Genomic DNA, 23,706 nt, shown 5'->3' on the forward strand with positions numbered 1-23,706 from the left:
ACAAAATCTCTTATCACGTATTCCCAGAACTGACTTTACCATAATCGGCCGCAAATATTTCGGAGGTTTTTTTAAAATTACGATTTTGTTGTTCTAATTGTTTTTAAGCTCTTGTGAGAGGGCACCCGAAAGGAGATTCCGTCGGTCAGCCTTCGACCTTCGAACCTCGGTTTCATCAATGAACTCCGCATCAGTGTTTGTTACAACGATTTCACAGTACAATGAGATGCATACCTCGCTGTTCTTTTTGTCGTCAAACACAGCCGATGATACTCATGGTTATTGATAACTCCCGTAACGGCGATTGATATTCACACTTCTGGAAGCTGCTAGGAGAGCCATGAAGATTTCTTTTTCTTCGACTTTTTTTTTTATTATTTAGCTACAGACAGCCTTTTTTCCAACGTGTCTGCGCACAAGAAGTCACAATGTTTCAAAATTCTTCCAATAAAAAGGCGCAGTATCCTAAACCATATCAATCAGTTAGAGATAATTTGGTTCACTACTCAAAATCTCTAAGTTACATTTCTCCACTTTGCGTTTTTGGACAATTCTCGGTTTTCAGATCGAGTTGTCTTATGAGCTTGGTTCATAGCTTTATTTCGCTCTTTTAGTATTCAAATTTTTCAGAAAAAATAATCGACGACTCGATGCTTTTAATTGTTTCCGTGAGACATGATAGGATCGATTAGATACTTCTTCTGGGAAAATGTTGCTTAGAAATCGTGAAAACCACTCGCTGTTCCCATTTCGATTTTTTCTTTTTGCAAACTTTCGGTTAATTTCTGAAAAAAAATGTTATGAAAAGAGTGGGCTGTAATTAAAAATATATATTTCTGCTTTTCGACAAAAGAAGCATATGTGAAGTTTACACGGAGCTCAATTTCACAGTGACTTCGTCATTCATTCAATATTGATTACACGGCTTTAATATTAAACTTTAGCCAAAAAAGGGACCAGGAGCAATCCCACCGGATTGTCAAGTAAATAAACCAAATAAAGACGAACACGAAATAATTTTCAAAAGTTGCGGCTGAAGGTACAAGATAAGCGCCTACCGTTCGGTAAGATAAAAAACCTACAATTTTCAACAGCATTTGGTCAAAAGAATTTATATCCTCAGAATTATTTTTGGCATTTTACCTTAATCTCAAATAAACTTATTAATTATTTACTAATACGCGCTTAGAAATTTTAACCATTTTTTCACTCTGTTTTGCATCAAAAATGACGCATGAAGAAGTCAAACGAGTTTCTTCTAGAATAGCAAGCAACTCGGTCATTCTGTCTATTTTTCGCTCCGATAAACAATCGTACGAATTGATTAATTTATTTGATGCCTGTATCGCCATTGAAAAATACAGTTAAATGACGTAAAAGACAATACTTATTATAGTTTCTTTGTTGTTGCGACAGCCAATAACGATCCAGCTGAGAATGTTAAAAACACGATATTTACCAACGATTTCCTGTTTTGGCATGGGATTCTATGCCTACTGAGAGTTAACAAGTCACTGAAATCTCACCAATTTAGTTCCATCCTTTCGCTAATCGCTTTTACAAGCGACTTTCAATTGTGTGATGAACCGGTTAACCAGTCTGCTCTTCATTATTATTTCCACTCTATCGTGTGTGAAATCAACTGGAAATGCCGTTCATCATGAGTACTGTGTTGTCGGAGCTGGCCCGGGAGGTGAGTGATTTCTAAATCATCTTTAAATTTAAGTTCTTGCCCTTTTTTCGAGTTGAAACGAGCAATATCTCTTGGCAGTTTCGATGTGTTTTGTAAATATATGTGCACTTGTTGGTATTGAATTAGCTGAATTTTTTATTTCAGGGCTTCAGTTGGGATTTTACCTTGAGCGCGCAGGCCGTGATTATATCATTTTCGAACGTGACGCACTCGCAGGTATTTTGGGGATATTTTAAATGTAATCGAAAGTGTGAAGCTTAAATTTATCACTTTCATCTTAGCCTGCAACTCTATTCTGATCATTTATCGGTGTTAATCACGTTCAAATTTTGGTGATCGAATTTTTTTGAAAGAAATTGAAGGCGAACCTCACAAAGTTGCTTGTCGTTAGTAATTGATAATCAGTTTTAAAATACTGTTAAACAATATTTCACCATTTTGGAGGGTAATCGGTGGCTGACAATTTAGAAGCACAATTAAAATTTGAAGAAAAACTAAACTATCTGCAGCTGCCATAAGGATGAAACCGATACAGATCGAACGCTACAGGTGACAGTCAAGTAGGAACATAATTGCATCGACTGTCCATGGAACCTTTAGGTCGACTTCCTCTGAAAAGGCTTCTATGTCAAAACCTTTATCTGATCGTGAGAGTTGTAAACTTTCGGGAAGGAAAGTGATGCGAGGATTAAAGTTTAAAATATCAACTAGCTTTCAATATTTGCATAATTGTGTAATCGATTTTCTTTTCTTCGAGATAATATTATTCTTCGTTGCATTATGATTTCCTTCCGGTTCAGCGTTTTATACATAGGTTCTGTTATGCGAGAACTAGCACATCGAATTTTTTTCCTATGTATACCGGAGAAAAAAGGGTAAAATTTCCGCTAAGCCCCATACTACATTATGCATTCAGTTCTTGGACAGAGAAAACAATGACAAAATCAATACATTTCCATTGGGAAAACAGATTTGTTTTACAATAGTATGGGGCTGTGAGGAAATTTTACTAACAAATCACTTATTGTATGATCTGTATAATTTTGAGTAGTCAGATTTAGAAATTTAGGATGGTCTACTACTACACCATTTTTAAGTCATAAAACACATGAAAATGTGTGGGACACAGTAATATGACATTTCTTTTCATGTAAAATTCAAGTAAATATTGTTCTTACTTTTTTTTTGGAAAATGAAAGAAAGCAGCTGCCCCTATATAATGAGCACCTGAACATCTGTTTTTTCCTCTAAGTAATTAAATATCCTTTCTCTGAATGTATATTGCTAAATATTAAGTTTGTAATACTGAAAAGAAAATTGTACTCAATGATAAGATGGGCATAACACTTTACCCTAAAGAAAGAAATAAACTTTTTAAAAGTAAAACCACAATTTCCCTAGGGTACTTAGAGGTATTTAATTCATTGTACAGTTTGACCATATATTTTTTGTTGCTCACAATTCTTTTTTCTTTCTCTTGCATTTTACATGTGTTCACTTTTTCAATAAGTATAAACTCAATAATTTTCTTCTAGCCTATACTATTTCTTCTAGCCTATACTATTTACCTATAACAAAGTTCTAGAGCTTTTTGGTTGGGAAAACAAATCAGTATTATCATTTCACTGCCTTTCTTTGGCAATATATTCCTTAAAGAAAAAAATGAAACTATGCAAAGCAACATTATTAAGCTATAGCAAACAAGGAACATACACAGTTAACCCTTCCACTCCCAGAAGTGATTAACATGAAAATTCTCCCTATAATATCCATGCATACTCAATTCAGCAAACAGGTAATGAGAATATTCAAACTTATTAGGTAGAATCTGCTATCTTGATCTAGTACCAAGTTCTCATAACTTATTTACAAGGAAATATGTAGCAGCTAGAGGGGAGAATTGTCAATCAGATCTTGGGAGTTAAAGGGTTAATGATTTTTCTGTACTAAGTTAGTTTGGAAAATGGATAAGAATGATTAGAGTTGAAAATGTCATTTATGTGCTTATTACATTGGTGGATAACATGATTTGTGACATTTGAAATTACAGTTTTAAAACCAAATTTTTGTGTGTGAGGACATTTTAGTTTGTGAGTTGCATTCCAGTTACATATCCACTCCTGAGCAGAAATCAGCAACAATTACATTCAATTTTAATTACCTAATGAAAAATGCCAGAGCACATGATGTTTGTTGTAAACTTATGCCAACTTAAACTTTACCAATATTTTTTATGTCTTATTTAACCAAAATTTCAGGAGCATTTTATACAAAGTATCCAAGACACAGGAAATTAATATCTATCAACAAGAGACACACAGGTACCCCTTATTTGTAATGACTATAAAATTGTAGACTGAAGCATTTCTTTCACTTAAGGATGGTGGGGAAAGGGTCTGCAAGAATGATTTCACAAAATGATGTGTTCTTATTGGCTGTAGTATTTAAAGAATATTTAAATTAAAACACTGCATTAATCTATCATTCATGTTCAATGAATATGACCAAGTTAGGGTTATGGTCAACACTTTGACTGCATCCTTTTAAGCAGAGAACAATGAAATAGACTGAGGTACCCTTACTGTCCATGAAAGGTTATTGATGTGTTATGGAAAGTAAAAAAATTAAAAATCAATTAAGAAACAAAAAATTCTATTTTGTCACATGGTCTTATCTTAAGGCCTTGAGGATTGAAGTATGATGTTTTGGTTATCCTAATACAAGTTATACATATGAACTTAGAGACATCTCAAAAATTCTTGAAAAAAAACTAAGAACATCTTGTATTAATTCAAGTTTTCAGCTTTCCAAAGGCTGAGTGATACATTAGATTATCTTTCTTTCTTGAGGAAACTTAAACCTCCAGAACTAAGTTGATTTGCAACATATTTTTTCATTTTCAGGGAAAACAAATAAAGAATTTAACATGCGTCATGATTGGAATTCACTTCTCAGTGATGATGAGTCTCTTTTAATGACTAAATATTCCAAACAGTTTTTCCCAGATGCTGATATCCTGGTGAGTGTGATATCTTTCTGCTCAACTCTTCAGGGATGACTCCAATTCAGCTTTCAAACATTTTACCCCAAAAAGAAAACCTCACAGTTTTGTTCCAATTTAAATAGACCCATCACCTTCATCATTATATTCCTTATGGAAGATTAGTAAGGGTAAGTCTGCTCTTGAGCCAAGTGGTCCACCAGCCAGAGCTTATCCTGGTTTCCTTAGCATAAAGTGACAAGGAGTATCACTATTCCCCCCTGGATAGGATGCTAGTTCATCACAAGATTACCTTCTAGCATTTGGGTTAATTGCCCAAAAACACAACAGTCATTGACACAGCCAGGTCTTGAACCCTGACCTCTTGATATGTAGCACAGCACACTAACCATTGGCCCATCATGTCTCCTAGAGAAGGACAAACCTTTCACCATGAAAAAGTAATGAAATATACTAATTATAGATATTAACAAAAAGCAAAACAGTTGCACCCTCATGTGACATCAGGTTTAGAAATAGAACCCATAGGTAAGTGTTCTAGATGTTGAGCTATGCCTTTTCTGCAAATTGAATACTTGTGTGGCATACATTTATTATAAAAAAATTATTGAAATATTGTTTACTTGATCATCTCTCTCTCTCTCTAGGTGAGATATCTGAATGACTATGCCACCAAGCTCAAACTGAAAGTCCAGTACAACACAAACATACTGCATGTGTCTAGAAGTGGGGAAGAGGATGATGCTCTTTTTCACCTCAAAGATCAAAATGAGACTGAATACACCTGCATGAATCTTGTTATCTGGTAACTAAAGAAGAACTTGTGTTTTCAAAGATGATAGATATGAATTACTTAAAAAAATATCACAGTGCATGGTTACCGCTTTCTGTTCAGCCCTACCACTTCATGTCTGGGTTTCACCTTACAGCCCTTTCTTGGGGCACAGTCTATGCTATTGGTGGCTGCTTATGGAAAAAGTTATTGAAACCCTGTTTTGATAATCTGTTAGTTGTAGTACTCGCTTGGTTGTCTAACTTGCTAACTGCTTTGTTCTTTTCTGTTTGGTTAGTACTGGTATAGCTGTTGAAAATCTCCCCAGAAAGTTTAAAGGATTTGAATACACAGAGGTTTGTCCTTGAGATGATACTTTGAAATTGGCCTTTTGATTCCCAGAAATGATTAGGATGGAAGGTCTCGTTGCAATACCAGGAATGAGAGGAGAATGAGGGAATGAATATAGAGAAAGCCATCAGTAAGAGGCTTTTTGTGTGGCACCAAATTCTCTTACTAGTCACTAAAAAATATAGTTTACAAAGAAATATATCATGATGACACCCTTGTTAAATTTTGTTGAAAGACCCTGCTTCCCTCTTTAAATTGGTTTCCTACAAATGGTCCAGTTCCCCTAAAAAACATTGATGAAGGGGAAGATAAGGGGAAATATTTCAACAATTTTGATAATCAGGGTTGATAGATGACAGCTTTATGAACTGAAGGCACTTTGATGCTTTGATCCAACATTTAACTCTGAAGCTAGAGGGCTGTTCAGAGAATTGACGGCAATAATCAACCCTGATGTAATTAATTTCCTACTTTTAAATCATGACCAATTCATTTACATTGATCAAACTAACTCAAAGTTTAGATTTAGATTTTATATCCTTTTTTAGGCTGTTACACAACACTCTCCACCTTTCTTTTTTTCTGGGGGGGGAGGGGGGAGGGAGAGATGACTGACATCTAGAATACAGTTGCAAAGGAGTCTATGAGAGGTATTCAAGATACTCCTAATACTTCACAATAGTATGACCTTAACATACACCTTTTTTTCAATGTTTTAGAGTTACTCTGATATTTCAACAAATCCTGATGATTATGAGGGGCAAACAGTACTGATTGTAGGAAGAGGTGAGATGTCCGATAGTGTTGGGGAGGGGGGAAGTTTTCTCAATAAAAACCTCTATTCAATAACACTTATTGATTTCATTGCTTGATTTAGGGAACTCAGCATTTGAGACAGCAGATAGCATAATGGGAGCTACCAATTTAATCCACATGTTTGCCAGGTTTGTTCCTTGTCAAACATATTTTTAAGTTACTTTTTGGAGGGTCTGCCTCATGATGTTATGATAATCTTGTGCAGACTTCTATCAGCTTAAAAGAGGTTACTAAATAGTGGTTTGGAGACTGAGATAGAAGACAGCAAAGGGACAATAAGTATTTAAAGGAATCCAAGGATTGCTACAAAAGGAAAACATTAAGACAGATGGAGTAGATGGAACATGATGGATTTTAAGCTTAAGCTTAAATTTATTAAGATGCACACAAATATAACTCCTTTGAGCAATTATCAGAGATGCATCAGGGAAATGGCTGTTCTTAAATTTATTTTTTAACTTTGAACCAACCCCTAAATAACTGGATAGGTTAATGAATTTGTTGGTACTCTTAATTTAATAGTTTCATTTCATTGCAGATCAAGGGTTCGTTTGTCTTGGGAAACCCACTATGTTGGTGACTTGAGGTATGGTACATGGTCTCTCAAGGATCCAAATTAGTTCTCCACATTATTATTACATTTCTCATAACTCTTGCTCTGGAGAATTTGACGTTAAATCAAGTAGTATCACATAGGTCGATCTTTGTCTTTCTTCGTCACCTTTCTACTGAGAATTTATTGGTATTGCAAGGAAAATGAACCATTAATCAGCTGGGGAGTGACGGTTAACTAGTGTTAAATTACACGCAGACAACACAGCTGACTGCTTAAGAGCTGAGTTATACATTTCTTTTTTTCTTCGGTCGCAAAATTGCTACTTCAACACGCTATGAAAACAAGAAACCTTACCAAACATTTCCTTCACATAAACCGAAACAGTATATTCAGCCATACTGGTGATAACTGCAGTATACAGCCTTTCAAGACTCTCTTAGACAACTTTCCACTGATTTGATTTAGCTGTAACTGGTTTAAATTTGTTTCTTCTCACAGAGCCGTGAATAATGGAATCTTGGACACGTATCAATTGAAATCTCTGGATGCGTTACTGGGTAAGCTCTATTACCTTGCCTAACCGATTTTTAATTCCAATTCCGTCAATTCACTTTTCACTTGGCAGTCATCAATGTGTCTAAAGCCTGATTAAGTCAATACAATAATTATTGTACACATAACTACCTATTAGCTCAGTCATGACCCCCACCCCACCCTCCCAAAGAATGTGGTTTGCTGAAAGCTCCTGCTTAGGATGATATTGTAAGTATCTTCACAATACTGTTCAGACGGAAGAAAATCCAACACACTTTTATTTAGTATACCTTTTTGGGTTAATGTTTTACACACTCAGAGGCTCCTATAGAGGAAATGGCCGTCATTAAGAGAGATGGAAAACTGTTTGTTGATGCCTTTGACGGCACTGGAGAGAACATTGTCACAGCAGACCAGCCAATCTCAGAGAGTGGAAGAGCACGTAAGGGAGGACTGCAGTCCTATTCTTTAATGAACCATTAATGTCAATTTAGTGTTTTGTATTCTTAAAAGTGATAATAATGGAAGGTCATAGTATTTTAATCAATTTTTAAAATTATCTTCAGTAAACTCAACTTTAACTATTTGGAGATATATTCTTCATGAACTCAAGTGTGAGAAGTGCAGGTGTTTTGTCAGATACCTTCATCACATTACCGTCATGGCTACTCTTATAATAACCATAACAGCTCTGGTTGAGTAAACAGAGTCAGGAAGAGACAGTTTTAAAACCTGCGGTAACCTCATCTTTCTCAAATAAAAGCCAAGCCTGAGTAGTAAAACTTACACTTCTGTGCTTGACATGGTAAACGTAAGCTAGCATTTTAACTAAGTCCACTTAAGACCATGCGCGGTCCCATCTTTTCTGCGAAGTCTGTCGCGCGAGTCCTGAAAAATCAGTGAGAAAAGAAGTGGTGTTAGTGCACCGCGCGGTGAGCTAAAAAAAATTTTTCGCCGATTTTTTAATTAACTCGCGCAACGGACTTCGCCGAAAATGAGGGACTGCTCATTGTCTAAATGCAATTTAATTTTTGCGTTTTCTCATTGTCGTGGTGTTTGTTAGAAAGAGTGTCACCTATCCTCTTTGAAAATGTTTTGATCCAATGATTCTTTTTCAGCTGATAATTTTGCTGTGAGAGAGCCTTATGATCGCGTTATACGCTGCTTAGGTTTTAAGGTATAAAAATAATTTTACACCCTAACATCAGTGTCCATATTCTCCACACTGTTCTCTGTTAATTTCTTAAGGTGCTGACAAGGAGAATTCGTTTAACAATCAGAATCTTCTGTTGCTGATCCTTTCCTTTATTCTCGTGACCCTAATGTGTGATTCATGGGTGATATTTTAAGGAGAAATTAGATGCTAGTCTCTCTTAGGAGTCAAAGTGTTAAACTAATAGCCCACCTAAAAAGTTCAACTGAAGAGAGTGTCATAATTGTTAGATATTTGGCGTTGAAAAAAATTTTTTTTCTCAGCAACGTGGGATTAAACTTCCTCACAACTTTGGTAGGTAGCTAACAGGAAGTTAGTGAATTTTGTACTAAGAAATTGCTTCTCTTTTTGTCAGTTTGACTTTTCCATATTTGACAACACAACTAAGCCAAGACCAAGCAGAGGAAAGCGGTCCAAAAAATATCCAGCTATCAAACCGAGCTACGAGTCTACTTCAATTCCAAGACTTTATTTTGGTAAGTTTGCTAGGAATCTTGGGCGTGACGGTCACGCAATTTGTTTTCCAACAAGTTGCAGCATTTGCAGATACAACTCTAACTCTCTTTTTGAAAAGTTTCGTACACAAGATCTAAAATTTACATTCTCTTTGCTGTTTGCCATACATTTCTTATGATGTAAATCTAAGAATTTAGTTTGGAACGTAGTTTTTTTTGTTTGCGTTGCAGCTGGAACAAACACCCATTCTGTTGACTTCCGAAAATCAGCAGGGGGATTCATTCACGGGTTTCGATACACTGGTAAATTTGATTTAAACTTGACTGAATCATCTATATAACTTTAAGCTAGATATAGGAACATGGTAGAGGCTAAAGTACACATCAAAGTTACTACAGTAAAAAAACTTAAGCTGGCAAAATGATTAAAAACCATGATCACATCAGGTTCAAACTATAATGAAATCTCGTTTTAGCGTTTCACGGCTTAGGCATGGCTTTGCAGTCTAGACGTAGCTCTTTCAAACGATTTGGTCGAGAGCAGGTCTTCAAAATACGATTGTAAACACTAAGCTAACTGGACAATCTTCCATTGGGTATTAGTTCTGTTACTTCAAGCGCGGTTGCAGGCTTAGGCCGGTGGTCCCCTTATTAAAAATTAAAAATAGAATACTTGATTGCAATTTTTTTCTTGTCTGACTGTGTCAGCAACAGTACTTTGACTTTTGCTATAATACTTTGTTCTCCCGCAGCACGTACTCTTCATCGTGTGTTGGAATGGCGTAACCATAAAGTAGTCTGGCCTCACGTGACAGTACCCATTGTAGAAGTTGTGAACGTGATACTTAAAAGGATTAATGAGGCATCGGTTAGTTTTTTTGATATTTCTTAATGATCTAAGTGATATGCTCGCTTAGCTCTCTCTTGACTCTCATTTCAGTTTTCAACTGATTTTAGAACTAAGGAAATTTTTGCCTTATAAATTTGTGTTTATCTATCAATCGAGGTCCATTTTATGTCCAGATTTCAGTTTCCAACAAATGGTTTAAACTCGTGAAGTATATTTGACTTGGTGAGAGGGCTAATTTTTCGAAAACCTGGGCGGAAGTCATCATCAGAGTGGAGTGACTCTACAGATTTCACCGCTTGACTATGATGATGACTTCCGCTCAGATTGTCAACTGACAACAGCACTGTTCTCTCACAGATGATAAGAACAATCGATGAAGTTTTCACATCTCTTGTATGAAATTTTTGTTTTAACTTGGGTTTTGCTAGCCGTTGTTAAAATAAATAGTTGACCTTACATAAATTTCATACGTGTGTAAAATGCATGGCAAGCTTTTTCTGTTTCAAACAGGGAATTTATCAGATGTTTGGGGTCCTCGGAGAAGTCATGATATTGCGTGAGTATAAATTTTAGATTGAGTTCTTTGAAAACGAGCCTTGTGAGAGAAAGACTTAAAAATTGCATCCTCGTGGAGATGACGTGAAATTAAAACACCAACGATTGAAAAAAGTGGGATTATTGGTCTAAACAATGGACAAATTGAAAAAATTGAAGGAGGGGAAATTAAACCAATCGCAGAGAGAAGTGATGAGAAACGTATGCATTGTGGGATTGCTTTCGAAACTTGATTAAAAATTGCCCTCTGTCAAATATCCTCGTTACTTAGCTCTAGGATTTAGAAGTCGATGTGATCTGCGATGCTTTTGTTTAATTAGGAAAACGAGGATGCTGGTCATTGCTTTCGAAAGGAGAAAGCAAAGTATCAGTTATATATGATATTACGTCTTGCTTCTTCAGGTGATAATGGAAAAGTAGAATACTACGAGGAATTTCCAATCAGACTCATACATCAATTTGAAGGTAATGTTTTCATGATCTACTAAATCACGAAGATCATAACTTAGGTCTGGTTCCAGCTTGCCATCATGTAATGTTTCGGGTCAGAGTCAGTATCAGAGCAACTGCGTACCTACCCCTCCCCTACCCCAACAGCAGTCAACTTATGACAAGTTAGGGTGAATGTTGGGTAAGGGGAGGGGTAGGTGCGCAGTTGTTCAATTTGTCAACATTCTGACGAGATCTAGTATCGTGGGTGGAATGACACACATAATTACTGTCGTGTTACTTTTGCTCTTTATCATAGGAAAGACCGCTTCGTTAGCGTCAAATTGTGCCAAAAAGAGACGCTCTCTTGTGAACTTTTCGACTGTATCGGGAAACCAAAGCCTAAATGAGGTGTTACAACGGGCAATGAGAACTTAAGTTTGTTAAACACAAGCAAATTGTCAGAAGGGCGGGAAAACGCGAATGCCCAAGTGATGATTGGCTCTAGTTTTCTAATGATCTGATTGGTTGAGAGGGTTGCACGAGTTTCCTGGACCATTCACAGCGCACAGGAAAGAAAACCAAATTTATGGATTTTCGGGTTATTGGGTTTGAGTGGCTGTTGAAAACGCCCTACGAGAGAGACCCACATCATAGTTCAAACAGAATTTTATCACGTCGTCAAAAGTCGAACCAGATTAACTGATGCGCAAAACTTCATAAGTTTTGTCTTGGCTGTTGTCGTCGCGTTTCTTCTTGAGACTTTCTTTCGGTCCACCAGTTCTCCTACTGCTCGGCTCAGCTTGTAATTTGGTAAGACCTCCTTATGAAATAAAGGGTATACGCCTCAATTTAGAATGAAATTGTTTTCTTGTTCTGTCAGAGTTCACTGGTCGTCCAGCAGGCCCAATGATAGTACTCAATATGGAGTATGGCAAAGATTTCTCTGGAGCTGGGTGAGTGCAAAGCTCAACAAATAACTGATTTGTGTTTTTGCGCAAACATTGTGTGAGCATGGCGGTCTTTCTGTCTCTTGCGAGATCTTGATTTCATTTTCTCTGCCTTCTGTTTCAGTAAGCTTAGAAATAACTCCTTCTGAAAATAAAATTGAGTTTTAAAAACTAGGAATTTGAAATTTTGTAAGCCCTGCCCGCTGATAATTCCTTTGTTCTCACCACAGCAAGGACACGTTTAAGTCAGACCGTGCCACCGGAGAACCAGGAGAGGCGCATAAATCGAACTTTTTACATCCGGTCATCTACTTTTATAAAGAACCTCCGACAGGTAACACCACAAAGTATAATTTCTTGCTTTCTTTTTTTCCCCTCACGGTGTCCTTTTTATCACTTTTACATTACTTTCTTTGACTTTTGCTTGGATAGCCCTTGTTTATTTTGACTCTTTCACCTTTAAGTTAATAACCGTGATTTTGTGGATCAATATCAGTATCTGAGCAACTGCACACTTACCCCTCCCCTCCCCAGTCAACTGATAACTAGTAAGGGTTACTGTTGGGTTAAGGAAGGGGTAGGTACGAAGCTCCTCAGCTACTGACGTTCATCGATTTTCTTTACTTTCGCCATACACCTTTACAAAGTCAGTTTTATAATTTGGCGTTTCATCAAGCAATGCTCCATTTTTTATTTTTCATTATTCTGACCACCTGTCTACTTATTCTTCAGCTTTGCCTAAAGAAACAAAAGAAGTTGTTCTTCCTAGACCAGATCGCCTTCACCACATGGTGGAAGATTTCTTGACGCAGTGGTAAGCGAAAATCAAGTTATATAATTGGCTCGCTCTGACGAAGAGCTAACGCTCGAAACGTCGGCTTTAGAACTTGTTTACGGTGGCCAAATTACATCATCAACTCAGTTCATAAGACCAAATTATCGTGTAATACCGCCCACTGACGCAGTACCACAGTTTCTATAGCAACTTACCCCCCTTATTAAATAATTGGTTAACGGGATAGATAGAGAGTGTAAAGGTTGTGCTTATTGTTAATGTTGCTACTGCTCCCTTTTTTATCGATTTTGTAGATGTTAACCTTTCCTTGCTCATTTTTACAGGACTGCACCAAACTCACACATTTTACCGTTACGTCGTTTCATTGAAAATGTTGTTCAAAGTGATCTTCGTTCCTTTTTTGCTTCAACCTGCTTTAAGGTGAGCTGCACAACTTCTTAGATACCCCTCTGGTTGTCACGGTTTTAATGATGGGCAACATGTTTATCAGACAGTTTTTCATCAAATTGTATCGTAACATAGCTGGTATTTTCGTGTAATAGCCGGTCAACTTCTCATATTGTGCGTTCTGATTTTAGTGGATTTATTTTTTAGTGGAAATTATTTTACGAAACACTTTCAAACTACTGCGTTGATAAAAACAATCGTTTCACTTATCAGCTGCGTTCATCGAGATGTGATGCACTTGAGAAGTTTGGAGAGCACTCTAAAAAGCTTAGAATAGCCCTTGGCCGCTCTACCAGTCGCTGACACGTGAACGAATTTTGAAATTTTTTAGGAAACGTGCGTAGAGTGGAGTAAAATTTTTCTTCAACCCATTATAATTTCATTGACAAGTGCCCTTTCCAAATCATCGGCACCAACAGCGCACCACCTACCCCTCCCAAACTCAACTGTTGTTGAGTTAGGGGAGGGGTAGGTGGGCAGTTGCTCAGATACTGATATTGATCCCAGAATTTGTCACTAATAAGTTTTCCATGACATCTCCCTTTATTTTTCCAGATTATGATGACTCAGAAAACCGCACCAATCAATTGTCAAGGACACTACACAGAAGGTAGGATGTCTCTTGAGAAAACGTATAACTTGTATTTACGGTGATTTTGATTTACTCACAGTTTGCGTACTTAGTTACTTTTACATTCTAAGGAGATTTTAGACGTAAATTTTTTTAAGGTCGTAATGTTATTGCTACCCCTTTTGCTGAAAATGTATTTTTTTCAAAATCAATTTTTAAGAAATTAACTGACGTAGAAAGTTTCAGACATACAAAACAAAGATGCCAAAATGTCATTTAAGAGAAATTGCACCGAACTAAATACACCCAAAAAAAGAACACATCAACTTGTTCAAATTTGAAACTGGGTAGATTTCAGTGCTGTCGAGAAAACTTAGACCAATCTAGCTAGCGGTGCTAACGGTCAGATGGTGAACTTCATCCGGGAACCTGCACGTCCCCTGTCTCTCCCTGTTGATCCCTTTTGAGTCGCCCTTGCCCACCCTCAAAGTGCAGTACGTCTGTCTCGTAGTAACATGCGCATTATTTCCTGTTCTTTTTAGGACCAATGTTGCCGATCCCAAAGCATCTTCAAGAAATACTACTGCAGAGTCAGGCAGAAGTCATAAAAAATTGAATTATGTCTGTGTGGAACTCAGTAGACTTCATCAACTAGAGGAGTTCTAAACACTCGAGTTATTTATTTTTAACTTAACTCTATAAACTATCAAAACTCAAAGTTTAACCTAGTTGAAGTTCTGTACCATAGGCATACGTTATTCGTTTAATTTAAAGTCTTGAGGAACTAGTTTTGAGATGTGCTACTTCAAATTCGGCAAGATCTCATTTTACATTTCCGATGTGGATATGAAAATATTTTACCAGAGTAATATTCTTAGCAAGAGACAGTGGTATTCTCTTGTTCTTTATGATATGTCTTGGGAAAGAATTTTCAAGAATAATATACACCAAAAAAAAAAAATATGAAATAAAAATGAATTTGATGTAAGTTGTCCGTGCTAAAGTAAGATGTGAACATTGATAGCGTAAGGTGTCTGTTAATTGCTAGAGGTTCTGCCTAGACAGAAAGTCCCATTGTAAATGCCACAGTGCTAGTCAGAAATTCAAGGACTTCTACTGTTGTGGTCGTTGTCGAACTTTAAAATTGTTTCAGCATTATAGTGGACAGCCATTGAAGTAAGCCTTTCGAGGCTGCTGTACGTGCGTCTCGTGGGCATTGCTCAAATACTAGTATCATACCAGACACCGCGAAGACCTTTCGCTCACCGCCTCGATTACCTCGCGCACTTCGCGAAAGGCGTAGGAGATACTCGTTCAACAGCACGCAGGCTACACTGACGTAATCTTAGGTAGAATGCACGAAAACGAAAATAGACACAAAAGCGGAATGCGATCATAATTTTATTTTGCATAAACTTTTTTGGGTTCCTAGATTCCCAGCACGGTTTTGTTTTCATTTCAGTGGAGGTATTGTATAGACTCCAGTAACCAAGTCAAAATCTAGCTTAGGGTAATTTTTCACAGGAGACCCATCTTTCCTGCTCAGCTAGCTAATCAGAACACAGGATTCGTTTCCTCTTGCCCCCATCACTGGGCCGTCATACGGTAGCGGGGAAAGACATGACACTGAAGTTTTAAAAAATTAATTGTCAAGGAAATGTATAGAGAACAGTATGAAGAATATGCCTACTGATGAAAGGGGTTAAGAGTGGAGACTGGGCACAGCATCCCCTTTCATAACCTTCAAAAGCATTTCACATTTTAAAATGACATTTATTATATTCCTAGTTATTTCTAATTCATTACATCAGTCACTTGATGAAGAGACAAGTTCTACAAAATTGAATTTCATCTTTGAAAAATATTTTCAGTTAACAAATTGCATTTATCTTGAAAGGCACAGCATTACCTCAATGCATTTAAATTTCACATACTGATATGATTGTTTCCTCAAGTACTTAATCAGGTGCTTCACCTACATTATGAAACATTTACACTTCAAAAGTATTGAGATGTTATGAAATCAAGCCATTAAGCCTGATTCTTATACAGTCCAGAGTCACTCAATTCCCTAAACATTGAATTCTCTGGGAGGAGTACCAACTTAAAATTTTAAAGTAGAAATTATGATTCCTCCCAGACACTACATTGTGACCCCAGGAAAGAGGGAAAATATTATTCTTTACATCTACAATGTAGCTAAGGTATATTCCAGTAAGGACTCTTCCTCTGTTTCTTTTTTTTTATGGAAAGTCCCTAACAGGTAAACATGTATTACATAAGAGAATATATAAATTTTGGTTTAGAAAACCCCAGACCCTGTGAAATTCCAGTGACACATTTGAAACTGCACACTGAGATTTTTCCACCAAGAGTGCTGTAAAAGTGGGGGGTTGACATTCATTACTTACCGCTATTAACATCTCACAATTTTATAAAGTTATATAGCTTATGCACCATTTACTAAATGTTTCCAAGGGATCTTCATTTACTTACTTCAACTCTCCCACATGGGTGGAATTTCTCATTCAATATAACCTTCGTTGAATGTTCACAAAAATTTCAGGAACCAATATAAATAAAAAAGATACACATAACTTAGTTGTACTGTTACAACAAGCCATTTGACACTACTGATAGTAAAAATATTTCCTTACTTTCACTACTCTAGCCCTACTTATTTTGCCACTAAAAAGGACAATTCCATCTGTGGTAAACAAAATTAACAACTATCAATAAATAGGGGAGAAAACTCCTCAGAAATTTACCCAGTTTCCAGTATTATTAATATCACAACAGGCTATGGTAATGAGAACTAAAAATTCAAAAAAAGAAATGCTATAAGGCACTTCTAGCATACGCAACCCTGTTTACCATTCCAGAAATGCTAAAATTTGGTGCTAGTCCTTAAACTTTTTTTAACATTTAACACCACATGTCATTATATCAAACATTACTTTTGCTATGATTTCAAAGATAGTTTTATTCTAATGGATTACTTTTAATTACACTTGATTCAACTTTTTAACCCAAGATCCTTGTTTCCAGTGTCAAGAACAGCAACCAGGTTTTTCTCTTTGTGACTCTACATACTGCTCAATGTTGAACTTTGGTTCAGACGGCCTCTTGAGATTTCTGTGTTTCATGTCTCTGAAGAGATATTACAATGTACTTCTTTACATATTTGATGACAATTTTCTGCCCAACCAACAAGTTTGCTATAAAGCAATGCTTACATGAGCCCTTGAACTCCTAGGGGTGACTAGAATTTAATATCAGCCCTGAATCAAACATTGAGGTCACAACAATAGAGGAAATGATCACCAACTAAAGAAGCTCTTAAATGTTAAACAAATTCTCCCTGTCAGCACCACAGGAAATGTATGGAGAACAGTATGGAGAATATGCATACTGAAGTTGGGGTGTTCATGGTTAAGACTCACATCTATTAAGCAAATTAGTAATTGTACAGACCAAAAAAATCTACTCTTTTTTTTCATCCCTTACCTGGCGACAGCCATGAATGCTAAGTCAACATTCAGTCCACTCTTTGCACTTGTTTCCATAAATGCTACATTATGGTCCTGAATAATGAGGAGAATTAATTATTGTATAGTGAGAAATAATGAAAGTTTTTATCAAGAGATTCCCCCTTCTACACCAAAACTGAGAATTGTTTCTATTTAATATTCCCCTCATAATATTCTTTATAAAATAATTCAAATAGTACACACGCTCTGATTGGCCATAAAACCATTTTACATGAGGGTATGTAAACACGGTTTTCATTCCTCTTTCATTAGTTATTTTTTAAAAGAAATGTGAAATGGTTTCTGTGTTTACATAGCCTGATGTAAACACTTGAGAGGTTGGGAGAACACTCAATAAGCTGGAAACCTAACCCTAACTCCGCTTCACGTCGTGGTTTCCTACGCTTATCTCGTGTTCTCCCAACCTCCCACATGTTTACATCAGGCTATGTAAACACGGAGACTATTTTACATTTCTTCATTAATCACTGTTTTGATCCATGTGAAATATTTTACCCCCGTAAACAGTTACAATGTTACTATAATTGTAGAGAACCATGTACATGAGTGAATAAAGAGGTAAAACAGAATTGAGACAACAGACCTTGGCAAGTTTTTCCCCTTGTTCCCTGCTAACAACTCTCTCCTTGTTCAGATCAGCCTAGTTGAAGCAATAAATTTTTGAAAAACAAACAAACAAACAAACAAAAAAAAGAAAAAGTACATCACCAATATTATATCTTCAAAAACAAGCCATAAATAATTATGGAGTATGCTGCTATCAAACTTAGTCAACAGATCATTTTTTTATAATTGAAACTAGTAAGCGGACCAAAATCTACCAATGAGATTGGAACAGTATAAAAATTAAACCTGTCTCATAAGAGGTCTACAAAAAGTGTGACACATAGTATCCTTATCACTAAGGTGATACCAAAAGTGTTACAGTAGTAAATGAATGAAACAAATAAAATTCAAGTATTCTTTGACTTAACTAACAATAGGAAAAAAGCACTGTAACAGTTGTAATTAGTAATTTAAAAAGTGGAAAAATAAAACAAACAAAGCTAAGGAAGCACAAGTGGAGGAACAAAATTCTCTTAAGACTACCAGTAAGCACGGTACAAATAGAAGGAAGACACAGATCAAGGATCATGGTGTGTTCTTTTCCTGATCAAATTAACTTTATCTTGTCCTTCATTTACCTTGTTCCCTAACAACATTATTATTACATCTGATGAGGCATACTCATAGATCTCAGCCAGCCATGCCTGGATACAAAATAATAGGAAAATGTGAACTAAGTATTCTTTTTAAGAATCATCCCATCAACTATAGATGTCAGGTTCACAACTGACAAAGATAATTTACCTGCATCTGAAGAACCTCCAAAAAGATATATGTATAAAGGGGGTAATATTCTAAGGAAACTGTGGTGCTGCCTCAGTGGGGAGTATAACAAGATAATTTTGTTGTATAGTTGATGATATAAATTGGTCACTGTATATAATTTCAAAGCTGTGGTTTTGAGTGTTAGCCCTTTGCAAGAGCAAATGTGTCACCCTGATGAAGGGCTAACACTCAAATGGCAGCTTTGAAACTCTTTATGGTGGCCAATTAACGTTATCAACTATGTTGTTGGACCAAATTATCTAAAAAAGATGGTTTTCAACCCTCTAAGAAGGTTTAGGGAAGTTTCTTCAGATTGGGTTGTGCTAAGGAATTCTTTAAATTTAAATTTACAACCTTGGGTTTTTTTAAGGGGGGTCATACCATTTTTGTCAGTGGGATGGGAGGGTTATATGGGAGGGCTCTTTGGGTTTTAAATAATAAACTAATTTGTAACGTACAGCAGGAACTGTTTTTTTTCCAGTGCATAAGATTTTGAAGAATATAATTTTGCTTTAATAATTCTAAATAATTACAACCCAGTGGTGATAAAAAAAACATAATGAAATAGGAGAGTAGAAAGGGTTTTACAAAGCAGCTATCTTTGTTCATCACTTTGTGAAGGTCATGTCAAAGTGTACATGTACATGTTTAGAGGCACACATTAAGTATATTAATAAACCATAATATTTCAAGGTGACATTTGGCTGGCATTTTGTCTTTTACAACTTGCAAATTATGAATTTGAAAAAATTGTTCACAGAGTTCAAAACTTACCCTAATATTCTCAAAGGAACTTTCACTTGTGACATCATAAAGCAACAAAAGAGCTGCAATTGTATCAAATTATAATTCATAGTCACAGGTAAGTTATCCCAACCCTTGGAGTTATATAATGCAAACAAAGCATCAATTATCTCTAACAAACTACTGACTTGTATATAGTCTTTTGGGTTTCCTTAGAATACGATCAGGAAGGCTGATCTCATTCTAAGGAAACCCACAAGACTATTTGGCATTTTTATCTTTTTGCCTCCAGAAGATTAATAGAAGAGGAAGGGAAGCAACCAAAATACATTAATTACTGTTAGCAGAGTTTTATCAATTCTTGATTGAAGTACTGATACTAAGTTTAATAACATAATAAAAGAGAGCACACCTTTCAGAGGGAAGGTCTAAAATGAATATAGATCTTACAGACCACGACTCACTAGTTCAAAGGCCTATTAGTGCTAACCCAAGGATAAATTTAAATCCAGGTTTCATTATTACTCTATTCAAAAGCCTTTTTTTTTGGATAATCATCCTTATTCCTTTAAGAGCATCATATTATCAAATTGTAAACAAAAACAATTAAAGTCAATTTTCTTTGAAAGCTTTCAGATCCGAAATAAAATTGCAAACTAACCCTGGGTTATCTCAAACCAGCTTTGAGCAACTCAGCCTATATTAGATAGCAGGTATGGAAAAGACATCTTCTGGTTTGAAATTGGTCTGGATTTGGAGAACTTATAAGCACACCCTGACCAAAAATTCTACAGAATACCTCCCACCCCTTCCCCAGAAGTTACTGGCCCATCCTAATAAGTTCTCAATGTTTTTTCACCAGGAAAGTATGAGGAAAAGAATGTAAAAAGTCAACAATTGTGCTATTACCTTGGGAGTCTCTGTAATAAGCATGAGTTATGCTACGAAACCTCTCTTGTCCAGCAGTGTCCCATATCTATGAAATTTGTCACATAAAACAGAACCAAAAGGAAAATCATAAGTTATCCATTCAGCTGGTAACAGGAGAGTTTGAGAAACTGTTTTTTAAAGTTAAGCAAGAGTTCTAAGTACAGTCACTCAAAATAGCAAGACTGAAATATGGTGGGATTATTTCTTTGTAGCTAGAATACAAATATGATAACAAAATGCCACGCAATGCAGTGGGTTCAATAAAAGCTGGTTACCAGCAGTCTCCCACTGCCTATAAGACCTCTCACTACCATCTGTTTAGCCTGGAAGCAGGTTCTCTTTTTTGGGTTTCCCAAACATTCCTCAGCAGCAGCATTCTGACTGGTCATGAATGACAGGCAAATCAAAGAGGCGTGGATGAAAATTATAACAAAACAGCACTCTTTTTGATGCTCAGAATGCTGGAAATGACATTTCTGAGCTTCTCAATTTCAAATTTTTTTCTAGGGGAACATTTCCCGAGACCCAGCAGAGGAAAAGAGTTCTTATGGCCCTTTCATTGGGCACAGACACATAAAACAGCATCTGCAGCTGCTTGAGGAAAAAGTTACCAAAACCCTTGGGAATGTTATTATATAACACTAGACTCCCTACCCCTCCACCCCCCTTCCAACAGCAGTCCTCTCCGGCAAGAGTTTCACAAAATTACTACGTGGCATCAACTTCTGAATTTTTTTTTAATCACCTTTAGCGTAAAACCTTAACCTCATTAAATGATAGTTCATCCAATTTACAAGCCAAAAATAAAAAAAAATTGAAATAAATGTTCTTTCTTCATTTATTCATAACCCTACTTGAAGCTACTTTCCTGCTAAGAATTCTTCGTCTGGAGTGGGCGATAAAATAAACAAATCAAAAATTTAACATTCCATACAAACTCAAAAATATTTTAAAACAAGCATACATCCGAGGGAACATCAGGTTCTATTATCGGAACTTTTCGGCATAAATATACATGAAAGGTGTCCTTACCTGCAGTTTAACTTTAGTTCCTTCCACGTCGACGATTTTATTCTACAAAAACAGGAAGACAGCCCGAACACGTATACAAGGGAATTATTAATCAAGAAGATAATTCATATGCAAATACCTGCTGAGTTAAATAGGACAAAAACGGCTGTGTTTAACTGTTCACCTTGTAGTCGATTCCAACAGTAGAAATAAACGAGCCTGATAAAAAAGCACCATCTTTGAACCTCACAAGGACGCATGTTTTACCCACACCGGAATCTCCGAGCAACATCACCTGCAAATAAAAAAAATATATATATATAATGTAGGGCTTAAGTCGTAATGATCAGGCGGTCATAAACTAGTCGTAAATGCATTAAAAATTTTACCACAAGGTAGAGCATTTTAAAAGAAAACCTTTTGTAAAAAAGCGACTAGTGAGCTTTAATCTACTTGAACTATCAATAAATTTGAAAAATCTACGACTACTAGCACAATCAGCTGGCCAAATATCTTAGACTGCATCTAAGTTTTCGGTAACAGATCTCAAGCGACGAAATTTACACCGAACTTTAGCACGAGTAAAATTCGTAAGGCGACAACTGGGATGAAGTGAACGTTGCAAAGCCTGACATGTTTCGCAATTACGGCAAGAATGAAATAAACAATTCATTTGTCGTCATTTCGGTCAGACATTTCGACCGAACGTACGAATACTTATCTTATACCAACCTTGCAGGCAACGTCAAAATTATCGCTTGCAGGACGTCTCGTGGGGCCATTTTGCAAGTATGACATGGCGAATTTGTTAAGGGCAGACTCCAAAGAGGAGTTCCGGTATTACCGGTGATATTTCTCGGTTCGGTTCAAGCACATAAATCAACACACTCGATAATGTCCCCACTTTAGAAATTAATCATGAATTCGCGATTGCCAAGAAATCGCACTCGTTCATATTTGCATAACATGTGACGTCACAACGCCGTTCCCGCGCTAGTAGGCGCGGAATCATATGCGAATTCTTGGAATAATTGAAATATTTTACCCACGCGAAATTCAAAGCGACCTTTTTTACTTGCCGGAAAAAGAAGTTAAAACTTAAATTTGCTTTTGAAATGCAAACATTGGGATCTTGTTGAGCAACTTGCGAGCAGTACTGGAAAAAATGATGCAAGATTTTTGCCAAAGTTTAGTTTTCATAATACTTTTTCTTTATCTTCCATTACAATCGAAATCCTTGACCTTTCCATTAAAATGACGGGGTTACCTCTACACGAAGGCTGCTAATATAAATCAATGATCATGACGAAGCCGTGGGTGTTTGAAAAGTTCACTAGCCGCCACAATGATCCCAAATTTTCTAAGCCTTGAGAAACTGAGAACTAGTGCAAAATGAAATGGTTGCAAAATCACATTTTATTGCTTATTTTAGAGTGAAAATATGCAAAACTATAAGAAGCGCTTTGAATTCGGTCCCTCTCTTAACTGTAACCCCCGTGGGATAACTTCTTAAATTACTGTAATTTAGAGATTAGTTTTTGTTACGGGTTTTAGTGCGAACGGAAATGACCAACTTATATATATATATATATATATATATATATATATTAATAGTAATCTTTTACGATTTACTCTTTTCTAGAGGTTCTTTTAATATTAAGAAGCTAAGTAATTCTTTTCGGTCTTGACCCCTTTGACCTCCTACAAGTATTACGCCATTTCTTCATGGGAAATCTGGAATCACTGATTTGGTAACATGATCGAGCGTCTTTTTGTTTATTGTATTGAAGCCATACCATACAAATGCTTTTTACTCAACGGGGGTAAGTTTCTAAAGAAACTGTGGTGCTGCGCCGGTGGGAGAGAATAACAGGTAATTAAGTGTTAACAACTTGAGTTGAAAACGTAAATTGACCACCGTTAAGAGTTTAAAGGCTGACGTTTCGAGCGTTAGCCCTTCGTCAGAGCGATAGACGAAGGGCTAACGCTCGAAACGTCAGCCTTTAAACTCTTTACAGAGGTTAATTTAACACTCAATTACAATGCTTTTCGCAGTCGTTCTGGTAGTGTAACTAGAATACTAACTAATTTCCAGTTAACTTATGAAACT

General features: G+C 36.3%; 2 protein-coding genes across 2 annotated transcripts; one reads left to right on the forward strand and one right to left on the reverse strand.

Annotated features, from left to right (window-relative positions):
• The first annotated feature begins 1,460 nt into the window (after positions 1-1,460).
• Positions 1,461-16,586, forward strand: LOC131796872 (FAD-dependent oxidoreductase domain-containing protein 2). The gene is made up of 23 exons (XM_059114482.2): positions 1,461-1,693; positions 1,838-1,909; positions 3,952-4,014; positions 4,597-4,712; positions 5,342-5,499; positions 5,765-5,822; positions 6,537-6,603; positions 6,695-6,761; positions 7,172-7,219; positions 7,688-7,746; positions 8,043-8,165; positions 8,842-8,900; positions 9,292-9,412; positions 9,623-9,694; positions 10,144-10,259; positions 10,752-10,797; positions 11,199-11,261; positions 12,109-12,181; positions 12,406-12,509; positions 12,908-12,989; positions 13,295-13,391; positions 13,974-14,028; positions 14,532-16,586. The coding sequence occupies exons 1-23, from the start codon at positions 1,582-1,584 to the stop codon at positions 14,603-14,605; spliced, it is 1,905 nt and encodes a 634-aa protein (XP_058970465.2). The 5' UTR covers positions 1,461-1,581; the 3' UTR covers positions 14,606-16,586.
• LOC131796883 (ras-related protein Rab-37-like) lies at positions 15,742-22,540 on the reverse strand. Its single transcript, XM_059114492.2, has 9 exons — positions 22,329-22,540; positions 21,781-21,891; positions 21,618-21,659; positions 20,565-20,631; positions 19,686-19,738; positions 18,725-18,790; positions 18,124-18,180; positions 17,497-17,573; positions 15,742-17,139 (listed from the first exon to the last, which is right to left on the reverse strand). Exons 1-9 carry the CDS (start codon positions 22,392-22,394, stop codon positions 17,040-17,042), a joined length of 639 nt encoding a protein of 212 aa, XP_058970475.1. The 5' UTR covers positions 22,395-22,540; the 3' UTR covers positions 15,742-17,039.
• Between the last annotated feature and the right edge of the window lie 1,166 nt (positions 22,541-23,706).

The sequence above is a fragment of the Pocillopora verrucosa genome, chromosome 8 (genome assembly GCF_036669915.1).
Source record: "Pocillopora verrucosa isolate sample1 chromosome 8, ASM3666991v2, whole genome shotgun sequence".
Classification (NCBI taxonomy): Eukaryota; Metazoa; Cnidaria; class Anthozoa; order Scleractinia; family Pocilloporidae; genus Pocillopora; species Pocillopora verrucosa.

Coding starts and splice junctions, on each gene's coding strand:
- LOC131796872 (XM_059114482.2), top strand. CDS start 1,582: ATGAACCGGTTAACCAGTCTGCTCTTCATTATTATTTCCACTCTATCG. Junction 6,762..7,171: donor TTAATCCACATGTTTGCCAG/GTTTGTTCCTTG, acceptor ATTTCATTGCAG/ATCAAGGGTTCGTTTGTCTT. Junction 12,990..13,294: donor GAAGATTTCTTGACGCAGTG/GTAAGCGAAAAT, acceptor TCATTTTTACAG/GACTGCACCAAACTCACACA.
- LOC131796883 (XM_059114492.2), bottom strand. CDS start 22,394: ATGTCATACTTGCAAAATGGCCCCACGAGACGTCCTGCAAGCGATAAT. Junction 21,892..22,328: donor ATTTTGACGTTGCCTGCAAG/GTTGGTATAAGA, acceptor TTTTATTTGCAG/GTGATGTTGCTCGGAGATTC. Junction 17,140..17,496: donor GCATTCATGGCTGTCGCCAG/GTAAGGGATGAA, acceptor ATATCTCTTCAG/AGACATGAAACACAGAAATC.